General features: G+C 40.5%; 1 protein-coding gene across 10 annotated transcripts in view; it reads left to right on the top strand.

The window, feature by feature from the left end:
* KLHL32 (kelch like family member 32) overlaps positions 1–22,840 on the top strand; it is a 223,092-nt gene that overhangs the window by 172,055 nt on the left and 28,197 nt on the right. For 4 of the 10 annotated variants that reach the window (XM_050949281.1, XM_050949275.1, XM_050949276.1 and 1 more), the window contains one exon: positions 12,598–13,324. The exons of 2 other annotated variants lie outside the window; for them this stretch is intronic. In XM_050949281.1, coding sequence (XP_050805238.1) covers positions 12,598–13,324 — 727 coding nt within the window. Of the gene's footprint in view, positions 1–12,597; positions 13,351–22,840 lie in introns of those variants that run through there. 4 more of the 10 variants (XR_007773855.1, XM_050949277.1, XM_050949278.1 and 1 more) reach the window with 4 other exon arrangements.

Here is a 22,840-nt window from a genome sequence, read left to right as displayed (position 1 = left end):
CAATCAGATGTCTGATAACGAAGATATTGAAGTGGAGAGGTGGAAATAGACAAACTCAGGAAGCATCAGGGTAGGAAATCCAAAGGGGCAGAGTTATGGACTTTTTAGCAAAGAGCTTAAGAGTTGGGTTTTTAAAAAACGAATCAGGGGGAAAACCCCATTCCTCTTGCAGTTAATGTATTTGTGATGTGACTGGGAAAAGCTGCCTAGTTATTTCAAGGTATTAAAAAGAGAATTCACGTGTTGTGCTTGCAAAAAGTATGCACACATCTTCTACTTACAAAAGACATGCATTTGGATGACAGAAGCCATATTTACACATGTCATTCTAAGGTGCTGCATGTTCCTTCTTCCGTTTTGTGGACACAACACTGCCACACACTTTTGGAGTAATAGCCCTAATGTTTTTATAGCAATATGGCAACATAGAATATATATAACCTAGTGACAAATATTCATTTTAATTGTATGGTTTTGCATAGGGCCTGAGATGGTAATATATAAACCATTATGGAAAAGTCCTGTAGATTTGTGGGACCAGCCTATAAAATTTCATAGAAAATTATATAGCAGCAATAGATTTCTAAAGGATGGTTCAAAAACCTATAGAAAAATGTAATGATTACATTCTATAGGTATTTAGATTAATTTTTATATAATCTTATGGCATTTCTCTAGAATTTTTTCCTGCCTAATAAATTCTATAACACTTATAACACAAACCTGTAACACTTAATCGAAAGTTACAGTGCATTTCTCTGACATCGTAACCTAAATCATTACTTAAATATCCAATGCAAATCTGAAGCCTAGTCTAATCTAAACTTTACAGAAAAAGCTATTATCATTATTTCATTCCCCCCCCACACCTAAAATTGATCTAATGCAGTTGCTAACTTCAGTCTCCTAGATTGGGATCAAACAACAATGGAGAGTCGTGGCTAGACAAATCTATTTGTGAACCCAGAGATGTTTGTTCATTACTAGCTTTTAGAATCTGTTCACCAAATAATTGTTTATAGTGGGTAGTTGCTTATAATTTTTAACCTGCTCTTTTCTGTGGATGGACCTATTCCAAATGACACAGCAAGGTGCCTGGCCTTTGGTCCTCTTTTCTTTCTTTCTTTTTTTTATGTTCCCATATGCTCTGGTAGATTGTCACTTGCTGTAATTTTGCACTCTTATTTCTCTGTGATAATCTTGTATAAAGAAAAGGGTCTATTGATTGCAGCAGCAAGTATAGGCTTTCCACTGCCATCAGTCCCAACTAATTTATTTTATTTATCTTTTAAAATTTCCAGATGTGCTCATTCCAGAAGCACAGGACTAACAGTTGTGTATCAAAGCTGTTTGCTCCAGGGGGAACCCACTAATATAAATTATCTTCAAGCAAGGCAGCTGGTTGTAGCAATGGAATTTTATCACTAGGGAGCCCTAGTGCTCCACCACAGCACAAAGGTTTGGGGGAGGAAGAGGGTGTGAGGAGCCTGTTCCTAGAGCCTCAGCACAGATCTTTCAAAAGGGACAGGTCATTGCATCAACAACATGCACCAAATGGTGGAGCTAACTAGCTGTCCAGTGGGAATTATGCTGCACCCTCTGAAACTAGCAATTTTTCCTTCCCATCAAAATATAGGCTATTTTTGCCCTGGTGCTCCAATTTGCTCAAGGAGGAATCCTGACTCTTCCTGGTAATATGATGCCCTAAAGGCACAAATGAACCTCATATGGTAATGTCTGGTCAAATGTAGTGATCTGATTTGGCCCATTTTATGCAGAGACAAAACAGCCCGGTATCAAAATTTTAGCAGGCTTTATTTTGTGGCTTGACATTTTACAGAATGTTAGCTGGGTTTCTACTGGGAAGGTTATGGTACAAGAGTGTAAAAGCCAAGAGATCTTGATTATATACTCAGATGTGCCACTGATTTCTTTTGTCATTTCACTTAATCTCCTTTTATCTCAGTTTTTCTATCTGTAAACAAGTATTTCAGAGGAATGCTGTAATTTATTAATTCCTATAAATTGCTCTGAGAACCTTAGAAGAAAGGTGCTATGTAATCTTAAAATAATACCAGTAATGTTTTGGGCCTAGTCCCCTGGAAGTAATGATAATCTAGATGAGTGGGATTTACTCTCCATTCTACTCTTTCCCCTCCCTCCTTCCCCCCCGGTTGTGTCTATCAAGATAATTCATGAAAAGCAAAACATTATGTAGAGAGATATAGTGTCTGCATAGCTATGGTTGCAGCCTGTGTTCTGTAATAAGGCTGACTTTTAAGTACTATCTCCCGCTTGTAACAGATCTTCAAGTTTGCAGAATGATATGGTTAATGATGAAGCAGAATTTTTTTTCTCCTGAAAATACAAAGGAAATTAAGCACTTTTTTTTACATTCCTTCCTCTGAAAAAGTGCTGCCTTTTTGCAATATTTGTGAAGTTCTTTTTCTTGTCCCCATGTTCTGTAAGTAAACCACAACTTTATGAACTCTACGTTTATGGAATTCTTACATTTAAAATGCCTTTACATCTCCTAGCCAGATGGTAGGCTAGTATATGCCTCTGCTTTTACAGAATTCTTATGTAAATGTCACCTGAGACTCATAACATTAAAGTTTGACTCTATCTAGAAAACAGAGTTTAGTTTTAACACAGGATTCACTTGATTGGTATGTCTGTCTATACTTGGGTCTAGGTTAATTTGCAAGAAATATAAAAAACAGAAATAGTAAAATAAATGTTATCAGATAAAATTTTCAGAAGCGCTTACGTAACTTTTTACCCATTATTCCTAATTAAATGAATGTCCATCATTAGATTGCATTTTTATAAAGTTCTAAAATATTCTGCAGCGCTTCAAGATGTTTTAGAAAATGCCTAGCGATTACACAAGTATTGTGTAAACCAATGGGCCTGAGAAAGGGCCTGCACAGTTGTCATTTAAGGAAGGACAGATGGTCTTACAGTTAAGGCACTGGCTTGGGTTTGATCCAACCCAGGTCCAGGTTTGATCACTGGCTCCAGGTTTGATCACTGGCTCTGCTATAGACATCTTGTGTGATTTTTGGGCACTTCAGGGCCTCAGTTCCTTATTCTCAGCATTGAGCTATTAATACTTCCCTAGTTCAGTGGTGTTGTAAGGATAAGTGCATTATAGTTTGTGAGGCATAGTGATCCACCACTGATAGAACTGCCCAGGTAGCCCCAAAAGTTGTTTCTTGTGTGCCCATATTTGAACTGCAGCCTGGAGCATATGATCTGCCAGACCTCAGTTCTAGGATATGTATTCTCTCATTCTTCGGGGTGAAGGCTGTATAGGACAATGCGTCTGACTAGCCCCACAAAGAAATCAAGCAATTAAGAGTGATGAATGGTGCCCTAAAGCTTAAACATTTTAGGCAAATATATCTTATTAACACGTGAGAATAAGTAAGAAATCATTTTAATACATTGTGATTCACTTTAACACAATTAGTTCTGATTAATTCAATTGCTATTAATATAGCAGTATTATGTACCTCTAACTAAATTACATTGTAATTTATCATTTATGCTACCAGACTGCAAAACCAGCCAGTCAGAATGCTGAATGACTGAATGTTATTCGGTGCTGAAAGTTAAAAACAAAATTTCAACCATCATAAACTAGCTAATTCATGAAATAAAGTATGCTTTTAGGTTGCTGTATTCTGTAGTTGTCATCGTTAAGGCCAATAGAGCCCAGACCAGGAATACACCAGCCATGTTCATGATATCTGAGACATGAAAGTCTGTGTTTAGCTGAGTAAGGAAGTCTCCCAAGAAACTTCCCAGTAGCAAATTGCAGGGCTTCCAGAAGCAGGAAGATGTCACGTGAATGAGGTATCTACCTCCTGTTCTCCACCACTTTTGAGACCGAGGCTCATCTACCCCACTTTCTGATCATGTGTGGGCAAGGAGCCTAGCTTGTCAGGCTCCACAACTCTTGAACGTGGGTCTGTGGGGGATCCTGGGAGTCCTCACACTCCAGTCCTCCACCCAACAGCTCACAGACAGCAGCTGGAACTGGGGTTCAAGAAGCCCAACTTGGACACAAGCCCCTTCCCCTACGCTCTGGTTGGGAGCACTCCAAGGCTTTTGATTGGTCTGCAGCCTCTATTTAAGCCCAAGGAGGAATCAGGAATTTGTCTTGTACAGCTGGGCTTCTCCCTGCCATGGATTGCTGGTCCGATGTTTACCTGTTCCTGTCTTCCGATCTTGATCTGATATCTTGACAAGTCCTGAGGCTTGGTAACTAACCTCCTGGTGCCTATCCTCTGGTTCCATCGTCTGGTCCTGATCTCACAGTATTCTGACTCAACCTGATTCCTGATCCCTGGACCATTGACCTGTGGCCGATGTAGGATGGCCACCTTTTCAAAAGGCAAAAGTGGGTCACATGCAGGAGCCATGCCCCATCTGTGGTCCTTCCCCTTGTTCTTCCTCTTCCACCTGAGGCCCCACTCAGAAGCCTCAGCTGGGCTGTGATAAGAGCCTCCCAGGGAGCCCGGAGCATTGTGGGGAGCCCCCGACCATCCACCTGCCCTGGGCGGGGGGCTGGGGTGCCCAAGAGCAGCCGCTGACTCCTGTCCCCACCCCATGTAAGGTGACAGGTTACTACCCCTTTCTGCCTAACAGTACCAAGCTTAGTCACAGACTTCCATGACGATATTCCCAAGAGGCCACTCGACCTATATGTTAATTGTGCCAAGTAGCTTAGGCATGGCAGGGAGTGGGGATGTACAGTGGTTAAAGATTGAAAGAGGAGGAAGCTGGTGCTCTCACCTATGCTAGCCAAGAAGGAGGGGGAGCAGAGAGGATGGGGATCTCCCAATTCCCCTCCTCCCCACAATACCTTTTGCTTTAACTCTGGTCCTGGAATGCCTAATCCATTCCCTCTCATCTTGGATCCATAGCACTTCAGCGTCTGTGTTTATTTTTGGAGCCATTACACAACCTGAGGGTAGTGAGCTTCTTTGATTAAAAAAAAAAGCGCACACATTTTAGGAATGCAGGAATTGCCATGGTCCATCTATTCCAATACCTGTGTCCACAGTAGCCAGTACCAGATGGTTCAGAGGAAAAATGTCATAGATGTGTGATAATCTGCCCCCTCATCCTGATCCCTAACAGGCAAGGATTGTTTTAAATCTTGAAGCATGAGGTTTAATATCCATTTGATGCACAGGTGTACTGCCCACAGCCCCAGGTTTTCCAAAGAAAAATACATTGTTGTCAGTCATAGACTTCACTACAGAAAAAGGAAATACGAACAAATTAAAATGGAATCCTCTTTGCCACCAGCTCAGTTAGAGTCCTTTATTATGTGGGTGCTTATGGCGGTTTCCTCATTAACTTGGTTAATGTGTGTTATTTCTGCTTATAACCCAATCCATTCAAAGAATTAAATCTTTCATTAGCCAGCACGTACATAATGGACAGGAAACATTACAAAATTATTTAAAGTCTTTTGCATTAGCATCAGCCTCCTCCCTCCTCCCCCACTTCAGACAAACATTAATCTTTGCTGCTAAGCTTCCTTTTGTTTTGCAGCACTGAGCTGCATGTTGATATATGGAAGTGGGGCCTGATTGGTGAGAGAACATCTGATGCTGGCCACAAACAACACAATGGGGAAGAAAGGATCTACCACTCTCCACTTGAAATACCTGCTCTATTCAGCTGTACAAAGAGATTCCCTTTGATTTGTAATGCTTTCCTTTCAATAGCCATTGGCATTATGGAAAACCTTGTGGCTGGAGTGCAGAGCTGGGAGAGAACTGGGGCTGCAGAGCTGGAGCTTTACAATCTTTCCAATTTTAATTAAAGTGGGCCAAAATTAGCTTTTAAAATTTGTAAGGCGCTCAGATCCCAGACTGATGTGTGTGGTAATGACAACTAAACAAATAGGTTCATTTTCCATCCCTATAGAACTTGCACCTGAATCAACTGCAGCCTGCCAGAAGTTTGTGTATTGATACACTGAGCACAGTAACTGATTTCCACTTTGATCTCAAAAAACAGACTCTGATTCTGTTATTCACTCTGAGGGGAAAAAGATTATTAATGTGACATTCTTTAAAGTTTTTTGTGGAAAGGAGAGCAATAATGCAATAAATGTATTGGTTAAGAGAAAACATTTGCAGGAGATCTTTGCCCATCATTTTTTATCTGCTTTCATCATGAAGAATGTTAGCTGTGATAAACTGTTCTGCTAATCAAACAGTGCTGAAAGGTTAGGTCATTGGAAGGCTTTAGTCATTTTGTGCTTTTCAAGAGCAAATTTGTTAAAATTATGCTGAATACCCACTTAAAGCCTCTGTTGAAAACCCTACCTGTGTTTTATAACTCTGCACTGTCAGAACTCATAATAAGTCAAACATTCTTTCAGAGGTACTCATAAGAGAGGGAAAAAAACCCTGTAAATTTAAGAGTAATTTCAGATTGTAAATGAAAAAGAGAGGCACGACTGTTCATTTGCACCAATCATGCCTTCCTTTCATCTGCTCTGATTAGGCCTGGTGCGGTTTCATCAAACTACTCCATCACTGAGCTGTCACTCCAGCCGTCTGTTGATTGAAAACAATCAGGGCTCTGATGGCACAATTATTCTGACCCTTTAACTAGAGGCTGCTGTGATAATGAAAGGTTGATTATGATAGTTTGTGCCTCTTTCAGTTTGCCAAGAAGGTTAATTTGGGCATCAGACGGATGTTTAATGGGCGCTTGCTGGCTACACTGAGGTAAATGAGAACGTGCAGTCTTCGATATTGCACGGATATAGTTTGGCTGTCAATCATTGTCATTTTGAGTTTGTGCCTCACACTCTGGAAATCACATTTTATTTCTTCTTTGGGATTTAATTTATTCTGTGCCCTGAGGAAGTTCTTTCACTCTCTGACCTTCACAGTAGCTTTCTCTGTCTTTTTTTCCCCTCCCCTCAAATAGAGCCCAAAGGCACAACACATCCAGACGAACATTTTTTCTTTCATTTTCTCTTAAAAACCCTGGAAACTTTAAAATTACTGTTTAGCGCTCACCTTGAATAAAAGTAAATGTTTGTTAATTCTGATTTGTAAAATAAGAATGTGCAAATGAAAGTGAAGTTTGCTTGCTTCCTAATGCAGCGTCACAAATGGGGTTGCTTATATATACACACATTCATAAAACTGACAAACAGCAGTTTAAAAATATCTGTGAAAAGGGGCATATTGTATACACATACACAGATTAATGTAGTGTAAATGTGATCTCAGTACCATCCGACAACTTCTTGAATCAGAAAGTCTCCCTCTTTTCAGAGTTGAGGGGCAGGAGACATTTCACTGCAAATTCAAAGATTATTAATATTTACCAATTTCAGACTGAGAGAATCCTATGCATAATTTTGTAGTTGTTTGGTTCATGGCGTAAAAGAGATGCAAATACATAATAATTTTGATTGTTCTACATGCAGCTCATTACAATTTATTTTTATGCACATTTTTCTAATAAAAAAGATGACAGAAGAAAAAAGATTTTATATATTTAGCCATGTGGTTTCTGGATCTGAGTCACTCGCTTTTGATATTGCTAACAAATATGAAGTAGTACTTGCAGGGCACAGTTTCAAGGGAGTATCTGGACATTCAGTCATAAGACTACTGTTAACTCCAGAGGTGCTGACTTTTGCCTTCCAGGTGAGTGCACCACCACAGCTGTGCCCTGAGGCCCCCCCCCCGAGGCCCCGCCTCACCTCTTTTCACTCCTGCTCTGCCCCCTCCCCGAGTTTACCCTGCTCTCATGCCACCTCTTCCTGCCCCTGCTCCGCCCCCTCCCCAGCTGCTCCTACCCGCCACCAAACAGCTGATTGACAGGGCCAGCCGAGCAGCTGATGGGTGGAGTTGGCACCTATGGTTAACTCTGTCCCATGACCTGAAGAAGAGCTCTGAGTAAGCTTGAAAGCTTGTGTCTCACCAACAGAAGTTGGTCCACTAAAATAAATCACTTCACCCACCTTGTGTCTCTAATATCCTGGGGACCAACAACTGCAAGCAACCCTGTTCCATGTCTGTTTTTTAAAATGTTCATATGTAAGCCTAGCCTTGAGAAGCTCATGGGATTTGGTACTTTTTTCCAAAAGCAAGATTTGGGTTGGCTCCATTTGTTTTTATAAATATGCACTAATGGTCCACCCAGAGTCCACTGGAATCAAAGAGTCCTTCCATTTTCTTCTGTGGGCATTGGATCAGACCCCTAATAAACAGTTGGTTCATTGGTGCTCGTTCTTGGGCTTGCAAGCCCCCTAGGTGTCGAGGTCACAGTTACAATGCCCTTTCCATATTTCTACAAGGGAGAGGGTCCCAGCCAGATGGGAAAGCAGTTTCATGGAAGAAAGGAGTAAGGAAAAGGTTAAGAACCCTTGAATTACCTTAACTCCAATTAGAGACCAGATCACACTTGCAAATTTTGTTCTGGAGGAATATTTTACAGCCAACACACCCATTTTCACTATAGTAGGTGCCCATAGAAATGCAGGCTTGTTGGTTGGAAAACAACCAACCAGATAAAGCACTAAAGTTATAAACCCCAAATTCCATTATTTTGACACCGATCATAAATAGATGATGAATGTTAGTGAGTTCTCTTTCTATAAAGAGTGCATTGTTTTCATTACTCATTTTGTCTCATCAATATCAATAGGTCTAAAACAGTGTCCCAAGTGCTTATGGTAATTATGACTTTCTTTTGGCTTGTCTGTTCCAAAAGACAGTGAGATGTAGAGAGGTTGTTCAGAAAAAAATCAGTGTGAAAAAAATCTCTGCTTCTTTTTTCTTTCCACACTATATGTTATAGACTGAACTGAAAAAATCTATTGACATTTATTTTTAATGTCCTGTTTTGTTTTCAACATCTGAGGCCTGGTTCTGATCTAAAACTGTCACATAATTGTCTGCAGTGATATGAATGGGTCGTTCAGGGCTGGAAGGATTTGATGAGACAGTGGAAAGCGAATGGCTGGGACATTAACATCTAGAGGCCAGTGGTCAAGAGAAGATTTTCCCCCACTCTCATCAAGGAACCTGAGCAAAGGCCAGAAACTGGAGAACAAAGGGGAAAGGTGTCTGGTGTCTTTGTTAAGAGCTGAGCTCACAGAGTCACACACAGCTCTCACCTGGAGGTGACAGAGAGACAGAGAGGGACAGCTAAGGTGGATTCCACAGCAGCTTGACTGGGTGAAGCCCTGGCATTGACCAGGATGGACTATGTCTGGACTTTTCCCTTTCTGTGCACTGCTAACCTAAGGACTTCCCGGTGCTGTATTCCAGTAGACTAATAAAGCTTACTCTGTGTTGGAAAGGCTGCCTGATGTCACTGCAAATACTTGCTGAGGTGCACTGATCTCCGAAGAGGGTGAAAGTCTGTGACCAGGAGTCTGTCTCAGTTGGACTTGTGGAGGGAAACCAGAGTGCTTTAGCCCTGAGGCTAAGTCTTTGAGGCATTAAACCTTGGGACCTACCTTTGTTGCAACCAGGTACTGCACATCCTAAAGCCAGCTCTGTGATAGCCTTGTAAAACCAGGCACTCTGCTCTTCAGCAATTTTCACTATTACAGGGAGGGCATTGCATGTGCTGTGAATGTATACGGTGAATGGCATATTTAGTGAATTTTGTGGCTTTTATAAAAACAAGCTTATGCAAATATCATTTTCCAAGACACTGAAATTAACATAGCCGTCATCATTACCAGTGGCAAGACAAGGGAATGAAAACAAACAAGTCTACAGCATTTGGCCGCCTTGCTGCATACTTACTTAGCTACCTGGAAAAGGCCCAGCGAGGGATCATAATATTAATATATGCTAGTTGCAAATGTAGGCCTTGGATCACTGTATTGGCCATGCTGTGCTCAGCACAAGCTGAGGTGGGGGAGCTGGGCATAGGCAAATCGGACATTAAATCCTGTCATGTATGCTGTATGTGCAGTGTACATATTAATAGGATTTCACACATTTTTAGAGAAATATTTACATTTTCAGTGGACAGTACACAATTCCAACAAAGCCTTTATACTGCCCCACAAAATCATGTATATTTTCACTGTAGGTACCACAGAAGCCGCTTTTAAATGAAGTGCTTTTGCCATAGTTCATGCAGCAGGCTGAGTGCCTCATAATGGAGATTTCAGTTCCTTGTGCTGCAGCTCAATAACTCTTCAAATATCCAGATACCATGGTCACAGTCACAGAGTGTGGGTGTGCGTGCGCACAAACACGTGGCATGCCACGGAAAAAATCTAAAGGGAGAAATAGGATGAGATTCTAAATAATTAACAGACATTAGATTACAGATTACAAAGAAATACATTTTGAATGTGAACTATAAGGGCTTTTTGCCTACCCTAGACCAGGTATAAGAGATCTCTCTGTTTCTACAGTTGGTGACATCACTGTTACCTAAAGTAGAGCTGAGAGCTGGGTTCCTTATACAACTAGAAACTAATGGAAACAACTTTTAAACTCAAGTTATGGCAGCTAAACAGAAGAGGACGTTTGTCAAGGATTTTCCCCCACTTTGAACTTTAGTGTCCAAAAAGTGGGGACCTGCATGGACCCTTCTAAGCTTAATTCCTAGCTTAGATCTGATAACGCTACCACCAGCCAAAAATATAGTGTTTGGCACACTTCCTGGCCCTCCAAAACCTTCCCTGGGGAACCCAAGACCCAAACCCCTTGGATCTGAACACAGAGAGAAATTAGCCTTCCCCTTCTTTTTCCCCCCAGACTTTCCCCTCCCTGGGTTACCCTGAGAGGCTACACTGATCCAAACTCCTTAGATCTTAAAACAAAGAGGAATTACCCTTCCCCCTCCCTTCTTTCCCCCCACCAATCCCTGGTGAGTTCAGACCCAATCCCCTTGGGTCTTAAAACAAGGAAAAAAATCAATCAGGTTCTTAAAAAAGAAAGCTTTTTAATTAAAGAAAGAAAAAGTAAAAATTATCTCTGTAAAATCAGGATGGAAAATGCTTACAGGGTTCTCAGATTCATATAGCCTAGAGGGACTCTCCCTCCACCCCCCCAGCCTGAGATTCAAAGTTACAGCAAACAGAGGTAAAAATCCTTCCAGCAAAAGGAAAAGCATTCACAAGTTGAAAGAAAACAAACATAAGACTAATCCGCCTTGCCTGGCTACTTACAAGTTTGAAACATGAAAGACTGATTCAGAAAGATTTGGAGAATCTGGTTGTACGTCTCGTCCCTCTTTTTCCCAAGAGCGAACAACGAACAAAACAAAAAGCACAAACAAAGACTTCCCTCCACCAAGATTTGAAAGTATCTTGTCCCTCCATTTGGTCCTCTGGTCAGGTGTCAGCCAGGTTCACTGAGCTGCTTAACCCTTTACAGGTAAAAGAGACATTAACCCTTAACCTTCTGTTGAAGATGCCAATCTATTAAGCTCAAGTTATGGCAGCTAAGCAGAAGAGGACGTTACTTTAGTATACTGGCCAGTTGGGGATTTCAGATCATGAGCAGTTTTACATTTATTTTAATTTAGCTGCTTGACTATTCGACAAGCTATGTTATATGCACATTGGAACCACCCAGGACCTGTACATCACTGACATGCTGCAGTCCATTTTTGCTGTTCTGCTTCATTGTGGCACTAGAATGACAAATACCACCGCATTCCGCAGCTATTAGAGAATTCAGTAGTGAAGGGGTTAAAGCATTAACATTAATTTTTAATAAGAGGAAGTTTTAGTTTTCTAGCTTTGTTTATTCTCTTAACTTAAACTCCAGTTCATTATCCCAGACTAACATGCCTACCTATTTTTTTCAATAAAACATTTGTTTTTTATTTGAGCAGGCAAAGGGGTGGGGGATTGGCAATTTTATTTTTTAAGGTAAAGAATACCTGAGGCTGAAAGGCATTGTTGTTACCCTGACTAATCTGAATTTTGTCCTCTGAGCATTGTGTGTGGGTGTATACACATTAATATTATGGTTTAAAAAATCAGAAAGGAAGAAACTTGATGCATGGTATACTTACCTAATTTTTTTTCCTCCAGTATTTTGTTATAAACAGGAATGAAGGGGGGTGAGGAGGGGGAAAAGCCTTTTCTTAAATCACCATACTGTAATCTTCCAGATTTTTCCCCCCATCAAGTGTATCCTGTGGTTTTCAATGGTCAAATAGTTTCTGTTTATTATATTTCTCCAGGAGCTTGATTCCGATGTTGACAGAGATTACTTGTCCCTTATGAGCTCCTAAAGCATTGCTAACTGCTAACATTTCTTGTTAATTTTGTGTAGCAACCCCCTGATGTTGTAGAGGGAGAACAGGTTATTTACTACATAGCAGTATGATGATCATATATTAATACAGTAGATAATCATTTTCTTTTCATGTAAATAGCAGATGAAATTTGAGAATGCATCTCATATATTGATATCTATGTACTCATACATTGCTCTATGAGTGTAATAATTCAAATGTATAGTTCCTTTTGGAATGTGAACACTGTGTTAGAAAAACTCCATCATGACATTAATATAGATAATTACTTTCTGTGTTTGTGTTTTTTTCCCTACTTTTTAGCTAGCTGTGAGGTGGTTGGAACACAACTGTCGCTATCAGTACATGGATGAACTTCTCCAGTATGTCCGCTTTGGCCTTATGGATGTGGATACACTACATACTGTAGCCCTTTCTCATCCTCTTGTCCAAGCTAGTGAAACGGCAACAGCACTTATTAATGAGGCCTTGACATACCACCAGAGCATCTATGCACAGCCAGTTTGGCAGACCAGACAGACGAAACCTCGCTTCCAGTCGGACACTCTTTACATTATCGGTGGGAAAAAACGTGAGATCTGTAAAGTAAAAGAACTCCGGTACTTCAATCCAGTAGATCAGGAGAATGTTCATATAGCAGGGATTGCAAACTGGAGTGAATTGGCTCCCATGCCTGTTGGGAGAAGTCACCACTGTGTAGCTGTCATGGGAGACTTTCTCTTTGTAGCTGGTGGAGAGGGTGAACATGTCACAGGTCGCACTTGTGCAGTAAGGACTGCCTGTCGGTATGACCCCCGTAGTAACTCTTGGGCTGAGTTAGCTCCAATGAAGAACTGCCGGGAACATTTTGTATTGGGAGCTGTGGATGAGAACCTCTATGCAGTAGGGGGACGGAATGAACTGCGTCAAGTTTTGCCTACAGTCGAGCGGTATTGTCCCAAGAAGAACAAGTGGGCCTTTGTTCAGTCCTTTGACAGATCCCTTTCATGTCATGCAGGATCTGTGGTGGATGGACTTCTTTGGATATCAGGTAGAAAACGTTTCACACAATTTGAGGTACTAATCAAATACCAAATTATTGTCATGAATTAAACCAATAAGTTTACTTTGGTTTACATGTCTGGAAAGGTCGGACTGAGCCTTTATTTTAGAACAGTGATACTCAAACTGACCCTCCCAAGCTGCAAGAGGCTCTTTACTGTGTTTCCTGTGGCTCTTTGCAGCACATGATATTAAAACACTGTGTGCCTGAATTATTAACCAATCGGGTATTTTTACTACGTTATTAACCAATTGTAGTTGATAAAATAATGATATTTGGTCAGTCATTTTGTTCTGAGAATAATGTATATACTATATAATATGAATAAATGAAACAATGAATTCACACTACGGTGTCTCTTTTGGGTGATGTTGATTGCTAATTTGGCACCTGAACCACTGAAATCTGAGTGTCACTGTTTTAGAATAATTTAATGTGGATACATAAAACCACTGGATAATGAGAGAAGCAGTAGAATGCTCATACAAGTATCAGAAGAGTAGCCATGTTAGTCTGTATCCACACAAACAATGAGGAGTATAAATCTGTTAGTCTTTAAGGTGCCACCAGAATGCTCATACAGTACTTTTTTCTTTATTAAATATGTCCTGCTTCAAAGTTGCATACCATATGTGGTACCTCCAGTCACGATTTATAAATCACAGTAATCAAAATGAGAATCTATTTGCTGACAGATACAAGATTAAAAATGCTGCATATTCACTTAAAAAAAACAAAAAAACAAAAAAAACCAACCTCTGTATCCATGCTGTGATCAAGTGTCAGTAAACAGGATAACCTGGATAATTATAGGCGTGTCAGTCTGACACTGATCCCAGGCAAGATAATGGAGCTGCTTCTACAGGACTAGATTAATAAAGAATCAAAGGAGATTAATATAATTAATTCCTAGCAACATGAGTTTATGGAACATAGAGCCTGTCCAACTACTTTGATATTATTTTTTTTTGACGAGTTACAAGTTTGGTTGATAAAGGCGGTAATGTTGATGTAAAATATACTTCGTCATCCATAAGGTGTTTGAATTGGTATTGCATAACATTTTGATTTAAAAAAAACAAAAAAAAAACTAGAACAATATAAAGGTAATATGGCGCACATTAAATAGATATCAGGAGTCACCATCAAGCGGGTGTGTTTCCAGCAGGATCTCACAGGGATCTGTTCTTGGCCCTATGCTATTTAACATTTTTATCAACCATCTGGTAGAAAACGTAAAATAATCGATTAAAGTTTGCAAATGACACCAAATTTGGGGGAGTGGTAAATAATGAAGAGGACAGATCATTGAAACAGAGTAATGTAGATTGCTTGGTAAGCTGGGCAAAAGCAAACTATGTGTGTTTTAATACAGGCAAATGTATACATATAGGAACAAACAATATGGAACATATTTACAGGATGGGGGATACTATACTGGGGAGCTGTGACTGAAAAAGATTTAAGGGTTGTGGTGTATAATCTATTGAACATGAGTTCCCAGTGCGATGCTGTGGCCAAAACAGCTAATGCAATCTTTCTATGCATAAACAGGGAAATCTTGCATAGGAGTAAAGAGGTTATTTTACCCCTGTCTTTGGCACTGATTTGCCCAGTGCTGGAATACTGTGTCCAGTTTGGGTGCCCATAATTCAAGAAGGATGTTGAAAACTGGGGAGGGTTCAGAGAAGATCCATGACTGCCTTGTAGTGACAGACTCAAGAAGCTCAGCCTATTTAGCTTAACAAAGAAAAGGGGTGAGTTGAATACAGTCTAAAAGTACCTACATGGGAAACAGATATTTAATAATGGGCTCTTCAGTCTAGCAGAGAAAGGTGTAACATGATCTGATGGTTGGAAGTTGAAGCTAGCCAAATTCAGACTGGAGATAAGGTGTAAACTTTTAACAGTGAGAGCAATTACCTACTGGAACAATTTCCCAAAGGTTGTGGTGAATTCTCCATCATTCACAATTTTAAAATCAAGATTGGATGTTTTTCTGAAAGATCTGCTCTAGGAATTATTTTGGGGAAGTTCTATGCCCTGTGTTATAGAGGAGGTCAGACTAGATCACAGTGGTCCCTGCTTGCCTGGGAATCTATGAATCTCAATTTTATGATCCAAACTGATGAAAGTGAAACATTTCAATTTTCAAACTAGCACACCATTCTTAACTTGGTCCAATATACATTATTTTATCCATTCACAGTGGTGTGAGTTAAGGACGAAGTGTAATCAACTTCCATATTGATTTTCCTGACATTAGTTACTTTGCAAATTTAAGCGTGTTTACATAGGCTTTCTGAAAAATATTGCTATTTATTAAGAAATAGGTCATGGAAGGTTATAAACTGTGTAATATTCAGGGAAGTCAAGAATAAGCTGTTCCAGTTTTCACATAAGGCATCCATTTATTGCCATCCTTCACCCTAGAAGTGTATGTATTATAGAGTGCTCTGAGATCTGGAGAGAAGGTGCTCTGTGAATGCAGCATTATGTTATGTATTTATGTCTCAATCCTGCAGTTTAACCCTCTTGGGCAAGTCAATGAGGTCAACTGTGTGGGTGCAGCAGTCTGCCTACATAGACCATAATGTCAAAGGCCCCCATCCTGCATTAAGAAAGAAAGAAAAAACATGGGAAGCAGTTATAGCAGGTGACCAGTATATGTACATAGATACTCATGAACATCATATATAAAGGGTCTGGAGATAGAGGCATCATAGGATGTCAGAGATCATGAAAGAACAGTGTGCAGCGCTTAATAGTGCAACATCTTACTGTTGTAAGTTACAAACTACCTGACCTCTGTCTGCCAATTGTGATTTATATGTATTAAGCCCTGGTGCGGTTCCAGACATAGTATCAGTATAGGCAGGTATGACATGCTCCCTCTCCGCCCTTAGACATTTCTCCCCACAGTTTGTTTCTGTTGGCTTCCAAAACTGGCCACACTAGGTTTAGTGGGAGAATACGTGTACCCAGGCTTGTGTAGAAATAGAGCTAGACCCATTTGAAGGTGTACCTTACCCGTTGCATACAACAGTGAATATCCAATTCAGAATTTAGCTGAACATTGGAGCAGTTAAAAGCAATGTTTAAGCCATCAGGATATACAAAAGGAAAATAGATAATTACGCTGAAGCATTTTGAAGACAGTTAATGTGCCCAATAGACTGGATTAAATATGTATTTATATCTTTCAATAAAATCCTTATTTATTTAATGTACCAATGTAGTAGAGTGTTTAAATATATGTGTAAAATACATTAATCAGACTGTAGAATAGCCTTCCAAGAAATCTGGTGGATGCCTCATTGCTTGAGTAATTGAAAATTGGACAGAGCAACAGAAAATATACGGGATCAGATCACGCCATCTGAATTTGATATTGGTATCGGTAGAGTTTCTGCTGCAAAATGGATGGTACAGTAAGGAGCAAGGTACTGGCAGTAGGATGAACTAGATAGGTCTTCTCTTTTATATCTAATTTCTATCTTTGAGATTTGCTAGATTATGACATTTTATTATGAATTACTAAAGCATATGATACAAATCCATTTAGTATTGTATTGATCTGTGTTATGGACAGGCAAGGTAAGTGGGACATGTACATTGAAAATATTAGTATTTTTAAAGGTAGCGTATAGATACTATCCATAACTTTAGTCAGTTTTCTATCATTAATTAATCTCTCAGGGCCAGATAATAGTGCTCGCTGCGTAGATGCAGAAGGAGTGGGAGGATAATGCAGAGAACATATTTTGCTATTCCAAAATATTAGTACTCACTGTTTGAAAAATCTACTTTCCAATAGTCAGTAGCAAGCTTTCAGAGCAAGTGCAATCAGCTACTGCAGAATGGCCAAAAACTTCAAATGTAGGTGCCTAAAACTAGGTGATTAAGTAAGTTGTCTGGTTTTCAGAGATGCTAAGTAGCCGCTTCTCCTGTTCACTTCTATGGGAGTTGTGGGTGTTCAGCATCTGTGGAAATCAGGCCATTTCTATTTAGTTGCCTGGGTATCTAACTCCATACATAACTTCAGGCACAAAAGCCCAGATCTCCAGGATATTTAGGTGCCTAACTCCCATGGGAGTCACCTTTAAATATATGGGCCTAAATTTGAAAATTTTGGCTAGCATAAGCTTTTCTTAAAAATTACATTAAAATAAACATTAGTGATGCTTATGTATCTAGACCCTATGATTGCCAATAGAATCTTTCAAACATGAACAAGAGTGCAAACCATTGTAGTTCTGTTTACTTGTCTTGCAGACAGGGCACTTCGGTGCCTTTGTTGCTGCCCGTTGCCTTTCCAGGTGCAACTGATTGAAATCTGAGCAGAGACTTCCAGGATTTCATTGCTACTATTCAAAACCTTGGTCAATTTTTTTCTGCTGCTTTAGGGAAAAATATGAGCAGCAGCTAGGGTTGCCTACTTTCTAATCGCACAAAACTAAACATCTTGCCCCACCCCCTGTCCTGAGGCCCTGCCCTTTTTCCTGGGCCCCACCCCCTGTTCATTCCATCCTCCCCCCTCCTTCAATTGCTTGCTGTCCCCCAACCTCACTCACTTTCCCTGGGTTGGGGCAGGGGGTTGGGGGCTGCCTCTGTGGGTGCGGGCTCTTGCGTGGGGTCGGGGATAAGTGGTTTGGAGTGTGAGAGGGGCTCCGGGCTGGGGCCAAGGGGTTTGGAGTGTGAGAGGGGCTCCGGGCTGGGGCCAAGTGGTTTGGAGTGCAGGAGGGGGCTCTGGGCTGGGGCCAAGGGGTTCAGCATGCAGGGAGGGGTGAGGGCTCTGAATGAGGGGTGTGGACTCTTGGGAGGAGCCAGGGACGAGGAGTTTGGGGTACAGGAGGGAGCTTAGAGCTGGGGCAGGGAGTTGGGGTGTGGGAGGGAGTGCAGGCTCCAGGAGTGAGTTTGGGTATGGGGGGGGGGGGCTCAGGGCTGGGGAAGGGAGTTTGGGTGCAGGAGGGGATTGGAGTGTGACTCTGGCCAGGAGGTGCTTACCTCAAGTGGTTCCCAGAAGCGGCCAGCATGTTTGACTCCTAGGCGGAGGGGCCAGGGGGATCTGCGCACTGCAGGCGCTACCCCCACAGCTCCCATTGGCCACGGTTCCTGGCACACAACTGGAAGAGAAGAGAGTGATTTCTTCCTGAAAATAGTGGAGTGTACCCTGGGGTACATTTTATGAATATTGTATATTCCATGTACTTGCTGGAATAAATGCACATGGGACCTCTTTGCCAACATGGGGTTTTACACCTCTCCCGGACAACTCAGATTCACATACAATGAGTTTGTGATACTTTCTCTGGGACTTTATTGTATTACATTCCCCGTCATGTGATGGTTTTTGCACCTAGGACATATTTATTATAGATAATATTCTGCACTTGGGATCTGATTTTACAAGCCTTGTTAAGGCAAAAAAACAAAAACCCACACACATTTCTATGAGGCTTGCTTGAGTAAGGGCTGCAGGATGAAGTTATTCAATACAATTTACAAATCATTTCATGGTCTACAGGGGAACGAAGTGTCTTCCCCATGTAGGCTAAGTCAGTGAAAGAGTGAGGGAAAGTAGTTCTGTGGCAAGCCTCTTGCCTTCTCCAGAAACTTGTTTGTGTAGGTGGGCACCTGAGATCTGAATTGTGTGGTTAGGATTTTTGGGTGGATTGAGCTGAGAAGTACCTGCTGTATTGCACCACTTCTCTGGCAGGCCTGGCTTGGATTTCCACTTCGAAATCTGCGCAGGAGTTAGACAATATTGATGAGTGCAGTATAAGGACCTTGACAGGTTTATGGCATTAATGCTGGTTGGACCCCCACCCTTTCACCTTCTATCACCTTCAGAAGGAAGATCTGGGCATTGTGCTGTCATGGAGAGGCCCCTAGGGAGGAAGGCCTCTCCTCACTGAAGCTTTGGGTCCCAAAATCAAATCACTTCTGTCACAGTGCAAAGAATTTAATGTACTATTATTATTTAGTGTCTGATATTTGGGAAATGCTGGCTGGACTTCCCAAACTGTAAATTTTGTAGTGATTTACACTCAGACTTTCTTTTCACATAAGCCAGCTACTACAGCATAATTGCTATGGCTTGACACTTGAATTTAATATGAATTTTGTTTTTAAATGCATCTCTATAGAGATATTATCACTTGTGCATCCCTGTATCTTGGGGAGAATAATGCAGAAAAGTTTTAAGAAATTCAATTTTTTATGAGGGAAAGCAGCTATCCTTGTTGGTACCATTTAAACTTTTATTTCTCCCTATTGTGTATTTTTAAGAGACATTTTCTTTTTATCCCTTTCCCTACCCCTTCCTTTTTGCCTTGAGTATTTTTAAAGCAGTAGTTCAAGAGGACACTTTCAGACTTGTTAAACTGGAATTTTGGCAGAAAATTTAAAATTTTCACTATAGCACTTCAAAGTTAGGAGAAACTTGGTTTTGAAAACTGATGCTGATATAAGATGGCATATTTAATGACAGATGTATCTAAAGAAAGCTGTTAAAATGCAGATTATCCCCCTGGGGAGGGGAGATCAAAACTGCCAATCTATAAAATATACTTGTTAGGGGAAGGCATGGAATCTATCTATGCAAGCACTTTGATTGCAAGGGACAGTGTAGCAGCATGTGGCATCATAACCTAAGAGCAGACAAATCAGCTTGATGACTTTCAAAGCCAAGAATACTGCTGGAGGCAAGGGTACTCCAGTCTAGAAGAAATTAAAACATATAGAGACTGTTATTAATTCCATATCTATTTTTGTGTAGTCAAATCTGTATGCAAATCCTTAGCATCTCATTTTGGCAGATTAATCTAAAAGTGAAGAGCAGCATGTGAAAGGAATGTAATGATAAAACACCACTGATGAGTAGTATTGCAGGAAAAAATGTAGGCTGTGTACAGTACTTGGTATGAGGGGCTTTTTATGGGTAACAGAAATGGTTTTAATTTCTTTGATTATTTAGTATCAGAGGGGTAGCCATGTTAGTCTGGATCTGTAAAAGCAGCAAAGAATCCTGTGCCACAGGATTCTTTGCTGCTTTTTTGATTATTTATGAATTATTTTACTAGGAAGCAACCCCTACACAAAACAAAACAGTTTTCAGGCTTTTCTTTCCTAGGAGTAACTTGGTAAGAGGCCCAGCATCATGTTTCTGATATACCTCCTGTAGTTTAACATTTAGAGGGAATCAGCACAATAACTGATTTTTATGTTTCAAAATAGTAATCTGACATCTCATTTCTAGATATTACTGTACAGGAGAAAAGAAATATGCAGAAGAAATTGAATTACAAAACAAAGATTAGGAAAAAAGATCATTGTGTAGCTATATGTACAGTTGACAGTATATAAGGATGTATAACAACACAGAGCTACATAATGTATCCTGAGGTTAGGAAGGGGAATAATCAGAATTTGCCTATGCATATTGTTGCATATGTAATCTACGGAGGTTGTGACAGTAAATAGCAACATCGTAGCAGGGTGGAAATATTTTGAAAGAACACCTTGTGTCTGGCTTGTCTGTTTAGATTGCAAACTCTTCAGAGCAAGGACCACATGTTACTACATGCATATACAGTGCCTAACACAATGGGATTGGCACCTCAAAACATGGCTATAATATAAATAATCGGTGTTATCACCAAGCAGTTAAAGGGCTATTTGTTTTAACAGATTTGTCCTTAGTTTCTTCTAGATGTGTAAAAATGTCTGGAACTGCAAGACATTGAATGGGAGGCTTTTCCTGTTAACTGGTTGTATTACTGACATTGCAGGATGTAGCTTGCTTTTTAACATGACCAGGTGTAATATTGTTGCGGTCTGTATTCCAGACCATAGGACATGGTATAATAAATATTGACTTTTGCTTAGGTGAATTTCAAGATTTATTAACCCAGGAGATTAAAAAATAATCACGGCAGAGTGCAATGAAATCTTGAGGTTAACCAAATTATGGAGACAATATAGATGTTTCAAAGTTTCTAAGTATCTATGTACAAAATATCTGGAAATTGCTCTATTTTGGACATTACCTTTTTAAGTATTACATTTAAAAAATTTAAAGAGAAGGTGAGGTTAGAGGTCAAGAGGAAATATGATTATAGCTTTCTGATCAGCAGCCCAAAAGCAGATCTTGGTAAATGATTTTTTTTAAAGGTAACAGTGAGCTCTGCCCATAGGAAGACACATGGTCAGATCCTGGGCCCCATTAAGATAACTTTGTGTCACCGGAGTGCTACAAAGAGCAATTGAGGATTACTCCTGCATGGGAGAATTCTCTGGACAGGTCTCCTGGCCACTATCTCAACCGTAGAGTCATTTCAGGGGTTGGCTGGGGACTAGAGGAGGCAGAGCTGAAGCACAATGCGCGATTGGCCCCTTGGGACTAGTTTAGCCAACATAAATTAGAGGAAGTCTGTGACTGCTGTGACTTGCACTGAAGGCTGATCTACCCCACCCTCCCACTAAGCCAAAAATCAGTTTAGAGATGACTTTGTCTTCTCCATGCTCTGCACAGTTGAGGATTGTCACTGACACAAAGAATTCCTAAGGCTCTGATGCTGCAATCTAGTCTTCCTGGTGTTCCAATGATGTGAGTGTGTGCAAGGCTTCACCTGTGTGGATCAGATTATAGCATCGGGACCTATGAGGACAGACATTTAAAACTAAGAGAGCACAGGGTGATCATATATCAAATCATTAATGTGAAGCATCAATTTGGGTCAAATAAACTATCCTGGGCATTTTGAAGGTGCCTTTCATCTTTGTTTGTAAATTATAATGATAGCTAAGCAGCCAGGATGCAGTATTTGGGTATGCTTCTTGGCAATGGTTAATGGTGTTTCAGACTTAACCATTGTTGAAGGAGCCCACAGCATACATATGCTAGTTATTTTCATAGCTACTTCCATGAACAAAATATTCTCTTCATATATACAAATCGCATTTTGTTTTTCTTTCAGAATTATGTGTGAAAGTGATTGTTGTTCTAAGATTCAGCACAATGTTTCTAAATGAAAATGATGCCCATAGTGCCATTCCTGTTTGGTTAGAGCTCTAATCCCCACCTCCGACTCCTAAATTTTCTCCTTTCCTGTGGTTTCCTCCATAGGTCCTCTCTTCTCTTTGACTGCCTCTTAGATTGCATACTCTTTGGAGCAGGGACAGTCTAGTCATTTTACCTCTCTGTGCCTCGTTTTTCCCATCTGTAAAATGGGGATGATATTGATCTCTTTCATAAAGCACTTTGAGATCTATTGACTAAAAGTGCTATATAAATGCTAGGGATTATTATTATTATTAATTATTAATCTTTGTGCCTTGAACGGAGTTGAGCATATAGAATCACAGAAATGTAGGGCTGGGAGGGACCTTGAGAGGGCATCTAGTTCAGCCCCCGGCACTGAGGCAGGACCAGGTAAACCTGGGTCACCCATGCCAGGTGATTGTTTAACAAACCTATTCTTGTCTAAGCCTCCAGTGATT

This window comes from Gopherus flavomarginatus, chromosome 4 (genome assembly GCF_025201925.1).
Source record: "Gopherus flavomarginatus isolate rGopFla2 chromosome 4, rGopFla2.mat.asm, whole genome shotgun sequence".
Taxonomy (NCBI): domain Eukaryota; kingdom Metazoa; phylum Chordata; order Testudines; family Testudinidae; genus Gopherus; species Gopherus flavomarginatus.
Note: the sequence above shows the minus strand (reverse complement) of the source record. Positions and strands in the feature narration are given on the sequence as shown.